Consider the following 6806-nt stretch of genomic DNA (forward strand, 5'->3'; position numbering starts at 1 on the left):
TCCTGCTGAGCCCACGGCCTGACAGGGTACAGGATGCAGAAAATGGAGACAGAGTTGAAGAAAATATTGTTTACCTCTGATTGCTCCTCTAATACCCATAGCACTTTGCATAATATTGTGTTTTGCTTTTCTAAATGTTTGTAGTCACTCTTTGTATGAGCAAATGGCTTTAAGGGATGGTATTTAATATTCAGTGCAAGATTTTCTCAAGGTAAATATAACAATTAAGTTATTTTTTAAAGCATTTAATCTTTAATTTATGACACATGGTTCCAAATGCTTCACAAGAATCAACATGAAGGGCAACTTCAAAAGGTTTGGACATATAAAGATGCTCCAATAAGATTGCAGATGGGAACTGTAGAGACTGGAGTCACTTTTCTCTTGAGTCTTCAGTTTAAAATGCAAGTACAAATGCTTAGAAATAAGTACCTGCTGCTAGAGATCTCATAGTATAAATCAGTGAACTTTAAAGACAGAGGTATTGTAAGAGAAGGTTAAACAGTGGTGGCTACTATCTGTATGACTTGTAACCTTACTTTCAGGACTAGGAGGGTGAATGGGTTGCTTGCCTTGCAGCTCTGCAGACCCGAATTCTGACATGCATGCATCACGGCGGAGGATGTCTTTGGTCATTTTTGGTTAGTGCTTTGTCATTTTTTTATGTGAATAACCTTCACTTTTACCAGCCTTTCTGCAGAGGTGCCTCAGGTCTATTTGTGCTATATTCTAACTAGACCTGGTTATAGCAAGTGCCCTTACCTGTACCAGCCTTAAAATTCACCAAATGAAACTTTCTTATTGTAAAACGTAAAAGAGAAGGGGTAGTATATTTTTAGTCTAACTGAATCCTGCTGCTTTACCATAGAAGAAGAAGCCTTTTGCTTTAGGATGAGTGTTGATGTCTTAGAGAGTAATAAACCAGGAGCTATTTTTGCCTTCTGTTTTCCAGAAAATTTTGTATACTTTTGTTGAATTTAAATAAATATCCCATACCACTCTAAAAAGTTTCATTTTCATGACATTCAGATACTCTGCCTGCAGACAAAAGGAAATCTAAACAAAATTGGTGCTCTCTGGACTTGCATCTGCCCTTTAGTACATGCCCTCCTCTCCTGTCGTGCACAGCAACCACTCAGCTCCAAACATACTAATGAAATGCTAACTGGGGAGTTCTGTTAGCCTTTGTGAGCCGACCTGGCATAATTTCTAACCCTCAGCTAGCATTAATTGCTGGTTTGACACAAGTTGGGAATTAAGTCTATTGATATGTTTTCGTGTTCAGACCTCAAGCTTGCAAGATTGATTCATTCCTGCCAAAGGGTGAGAGTTTGAGGGGAGGAATCTTCATACTTCAAAAAGTCCACAAACAACACTTTTTTTTTTTGTTTTCAAATGTAACAATAAAAAATAGTAATTTAATAAAATATTGCTGCTGGACTTCTGGCCTGGGAACAAAAAAGTCTCTCACTATGTCACTGGTCAATGACATAAGCAGTTTTTTAATGAGTTTCTGAATACCAGGGCCAGGGCCCAGCATACGCCTCATTCCAAGCGTGTTTAAAGGTGCATAAACCAGCTGCAGACTGGTGGGAATTAGAGATGATTTTTCCCCATGAGTCATTTACTCCATAGTTTTCCATGATGTGCATTTCTTTCTGATACCTTCACTGTAGCCTGGTAATACTTACTGTCAGGGACAACATACTGGGCTAGGTGGGCCACTGTGCTAATCCAGTATGATGATACATATGGACAGGGAACAAAGAGATACTGCTACTCTCTCCAAATTTAATGAGGCTGGAAAATTCCAGAAATGGCTGGGCTCTGCTTCCGCTGTTGACATTCTTCAAGTCCCTTAACATCAGGCAGTGTTTTATTTTGCTCACCTGTGTTTACAGTAAAACTTATGTTTCTGAGAAAGGTAAGGACAGGAAACAGGTGGTCTCTGGATTAAGTATTTTAATTGAAGAAAATATTTAAAATATAGGCCCGCACACTGCAGGCAGGTGGTCTTTAACTTGAGATCTATTATGCACCCTGGACTCTATCCATTATTTAGACATTTCTTCTGTTTAGCTGAATTTAAACATGAGCCCTTAAAATCCAGAGAGAATCAGATAAGTCAGGGTAGCAGCAACGAAATCTCTTTATTGAAACCCCATTGATCCTTTTACAATGATTGCCTTAGGAGGCAGGTTTTCATGCATTGTCAGGCATACATTAATGATCCTTCCTCTTTTGACAATTTTTATATGCAGCTGAGAAGAAATGTATTTCAAAGAACTACTGCTTTTCCACTTTCCTTTCTCTCGTCTCCTACAGCTGTCTGATAGTATAAAGCACATTGCCCATTCTTACAGTATTTAGCAGCTGGTGGGGTTTGTCATAATTATTTTCAACTCATCAGATACATTCTGCTTCATTTTTCTGCCATGATTTCCTGAGTATCTTATATTTGAAGCTCATCATTGAGAAAAGTCATACATGTCAGTACTGAAAATTAAAGAAAGGCTTGCGTCATTGGGAGGCAACCTCTCTGGTGGCTATGCCTTTTCTCTGAGAACGTGCAAAAATTAAAAGTGTTCCTCAATTATTTAACAAAGAGGATTTCTTCAGTTTAACACCTGGACAGTGCCCAGGGCTTTCAGCTTGATGCAATTACCTGATTCAAAGCAAAGGTGTCATACCAAATGGCTGTGCTAGTTTCTAACCAACTCAGACCTAAGCTGTTTGGTGAATCTGTAAATGTGAGCCACAGGCCAGCTGAGGAAGAGTTAGTTCATGATGGGCTCAGTCATACAAGGTGCTAAGCACTGATAGACTCCGGGCCCTCAGGAACTCTGAGGATTGGTTCAGCATGTAGTAAATGGTTTCCTTTTTGTCATTTACAGCATAATGTAAAAAACACCTTTAGCTGCCTGTTAACATTCTCCAGAGACACATCTCAAGCTTTGTCCATGCACAGAGATTGTATTTTTGAAGTGATTAGGCCAAGTCATTTTCCAAGAATGTGACTAAATTAAATAAAGTTTTGGCTTCTCAGCACAAAAGCACAGATTATTTACTGAGGTGATTTTTAAAAGTATGTTAAGAGATTTGCCATGTTAAAAACAAGCAATCATTTTACTTGCTGCTGCCCCTTGGGCTATATTAATTTGTGCCAGCCCTGTATAGGCAACATTGACCAAGACTTTACACTGCGTTTCATCAAGTTGGTGTAAATTCTATAGCAATGTGCTGTAACACTTTCCAGCACACTCACTTTTATATAGCTGTTAATTCAGAGAAAGACAAACAGTGTGTAGTATTGTGAAGGTGCATCTCTTAGGACTTGTTTTGATTTAATGTTGAATGGAAAGGAAAGGTGTTTCTCCTCATGGTAGAATGACATTACAGGGGCAGTTTCCCACATGGATTCATTCAGACATGAAGAAGTCAAGTGACTTCCCTGGGTGAATCAGGCCTTGAATAAAATTCCAGTCTTGAATTTGTTTATGCATTTTGTCTTGGTCACTGGATGACATGGATAACAGCAAGAACCAGAATCCAGGCCTCCCTCCTCCCCTCCCAGAGGAGTACCCTCCTCTCTGGGCTATAAATTAAGCTATTCTTTATCCTGTCCCTGGCCCCTTGCCCCATGATGCTTTCATGCCATTATGCACAGTAGCCCAACTACAAAGAGGGTCTTTGTCTTCCTGGCCTAAAAACACATAGTTGGGGCACTCCCTGGGGAAGATATCAGTTTGAATCCACTCAGAGTGAAGAGCTCCCTGCAGGCCATCCACTTTCTGGACGAGTGCTCCAACCCCTAGGTTTCTGCATAGAAGGTGAAAACCACCACACCACCAAGGTAGTGAGTGTGATAATGTCAGTGTCCTCTCTGAACATGCATACTAGCCTGGGCCTCTCATGGGCATACATTTCACTCCACCTAGTTTATAAGGCCATTTGGGATCTAGGTCAAGATATAAAAAGGAACTTAGCCATTGAGCTGTGGCACCTATACAGGAGCAACAAGGCTGCCCTGACATGCTGTAATTATAGTGTGTCGGACCAGACTTGATTAATAGAGTCTGCTGGAGCATGGTAATTACTGCGTTCCAGCAGACTCCAGGATCTCATGTATCAGTGTCCCTGTGCTCAAAAATGGTGATGGGGGCGCTTTAACTAAAGCTTGTTTGACTAGCTTTAGATAGTGCCCCCGATGCCATTTTAAAGTGTGGGGACGCTGATACACAAGACGCTCTAGGCACTTTAGAGCATCTCTCCTACATACACACTCTCTCTCTCTCTCCCCCTCTCTCCCAGAGCTAGGTTAAACACATGTCTGAACTCCTGCTCCTCCTAATGGCTAGGCCAGTGATTGTCAACTTTTTAGCCTCAAGGCACCCCTCCATAACTTTCTGTAATTTAGTGGAATCTAGCTGGTGCCAAGTAAGAACAGTAAGATCAGGACCTCACTCCACCATGTCCTGCTTTTTCCATACTCTACCACCTCACAGTCCCTGGTGTGTACCTGAGGGGGCAAGTGTGGACCCCACTGCCAGGGCTGCTCCCCTGACAATTTGCATATGGGGAGCTGTAATCACATGTACCTGCAGCCCCTCCTGCCAGCCTCAGGAGCATGGGAGAAGCAGGGGGGTGATCTGGGCTGAGAAGTATAGCCCTGCGGCCTCGCATTCTTTGTGCACAGCAAAAGTGTGCTGCTGGGAGCATGGGAGCTGCAAGGGGTGCAGGGAGCACCTGCAGGTGCTGCATGACTGTAGGATGCTAAGGTGCCTGGCAGAAGGAGGAGTGATAGCTTACCTCCTGGCACAAGGGCTAGGCATTATCACCCTTGGAAGGATCTCGCAGCACCCCGGTTGGGACTTACAGGGCTAGGCTGTGTGGTAGCTTCTAACTCTCCCAGTTGAAGCCGGCCCATTTGCAAGCCATAAGTGCAAGAGAAGGAGAGTAAGAAAGAGGGGGTGTGAAGCAAGAACTCGGTGAGTTGAAGTTCCTAGTCCCTGTTGCTGGGGGGAAGGGGTTTTTTTGATTTGCATTTACATCAATGATTATCTAATATAAAATGCATAAACAGTCACAGACTCATAGGGTTGGGGATCATCTGGTCCAGCCCCCTGCACGGATGCTATTCCTAAATCATCCTTGAACATCCCAGCCTCCTCTTAAAAGCCTCCAGTGAACAGTTCATTTCATTGCCTTGCTGTTCTAACAGTAAGGAAGATTTTCTTGATAATGAATCTAAATCATTCTGGCTGCAATTTAAAGCCATTGCTTCCTGGCTTTCCCTTTGTGGCAAGAGAGAACAGTTCTTTCTTCTTTATGGCAGCCTTTCAGGTACTTGACAACTGTGCTCATCATGTCTCTCTCCCTTAATCTCTGTTGCTCCAAGCAAAAGCTAGTTCTCTCAACCTTTCCTCTTACCACTTGTCTTCCAACCCCCTTGTCACTTTTGGCACCTGAATCATCATCATTACTGCATGCTAATCTCAGCCATTTGATACCCTGCCCCATAAATGGCTTCTTTCCGCACACTACCTGCATGGATCTCTTGATTCTGGTACCAGATGAAAAAGTGAGTTAAAAGTTTGAGTGAAGATGAAAAAAAATGGAAGCCGAAACAGGTCGAAAAAGTAATTTCTCCAATTCTATATTGAAGCTTTTTTTTTTTTTAAAGGCCAAAAAAGAACCTTCCTATTAACCTACACTGAAGCAGCCAAATCCTGCCCTAAACAGTAAGGCTGTGCAGAACTTTGGTCCCTGATTTGATTTGACAGAGATTTGATCCGATTCGGTGGCCAAATATCTGAATCGAATCAGGAGACCCTTTAATCTCTCCAAATCAAATCGGAACCCTCCGAATTGATCTGGAGAGATTTGGAGATTCAGACACAGAGACGGCTTTAAATGTTTTTTCTACATACCTCTAGGTAGCAGGGGCTCATGAATGCTGTGATGCTGGGGTGCATGGAGTATCCTACAGAAGCGCGGAAGGCTCCCCGGTGCACTCACCAGCAGACCCGGAAGTGGACAAGAAGCACTTGCGGTCCACTTCAGGGTCCTCCAGGGAGCGTGCTGCCCCCCACCACCCCCTTCTGGCTTGGCGACTGGTGCCTCCTGGGTCTGGGGGGGCACCCAGGGTTCCCCTGTGGTTGATCACTGAGTGCATTGGGGGAGCACAGGGCGCCCCCAACACGCTCCCCAGCAGACCCAGAAGTGGACCGGAAGTAGTTCCGGTCCACTTTTGGGTTCACTGCCAAGCACATGGAGGGCCCCCTTGCACTCCTGTGGGACGCTCCATCCGCCCCAGCATCGCAACAATCAAAAGTCATGTCTGGTACCTTGAGGTACATAGAAAAAACTTTTAAAGCTGTCTCTGTGTCCGAATCAGCATCGAATCTTAGATTCAGTCAAATTGAATCGGGGACAGTGATCCGAATCAATTAATCGAATCGCTGTCCCTGATTCAGCCCGATTCCGAATCGAATAGGGCCCGCTTCGCACACCCCTACTAAGCAGCTCTCCAGAGTAGTAAACCGTATCATTAACCCAGGGTGCCACATAACCAGTAACAGAACTAAGACACAAGCACTACAAAAAACTATCAGTCTACTTGACCAAACAGGTCATGCATAATATGGATTTTTTGAACAGTTTGGAACCACTTCCCCTTTACCAATCAACAAACATCCACATGCATTTTCTGAATGAAGCATTTTCACTCACCACATAATCCTGCAAACCCTAAAGGAGATGTTACCCAAGCTGTGAATATGACTTATGGCCTTCCTGACTAGGGA

The 6806-nt window shown here is 43.4% G+C and overlaps 1 protein-coding gene across 8 annotated transcripts in view; it reads left to right on the top strand.

Annotated features, from left to right (window-relative positions):
* ARHGEF28 (Rho guanine nucleotide exchange factor 28) overlaps positions 1 to 1007 on the top strand; it is a 220597-nt gene extending 219590 nt beyond the window's left edge. For all 8 annotated transcript variants that reach the window (XM_025205648.1, XM_025205646.1, XM_025205647.1 and 5 more), the window contains one exon: positions 1 to 1007. In XM_025205648.1, coding sequence (XP_025061433.1) covers positions 1 to 80 — 80 coding nt within the window. In that variant the 3' untranslated portion in view covers positions 81 to 1007.
* Positions 1008 to 6806: the final 5799 nt, after the last annotated feature.

The sequence above is a fragment of the Alligator sinensis genome, unplaced genomic scaffold (genome assembly GCF_000455745.1).
Source record: "Alligator sinensis unplaced genomic scaffold, ASM45574v1 scaffold274_1, whole genome shotgun sequence".
Lineage (NCBI taxonomy): Eukaryota > Metazoa > Chordata > Crocodylia > Alligatoridae > Alligator > Alligator sinensis.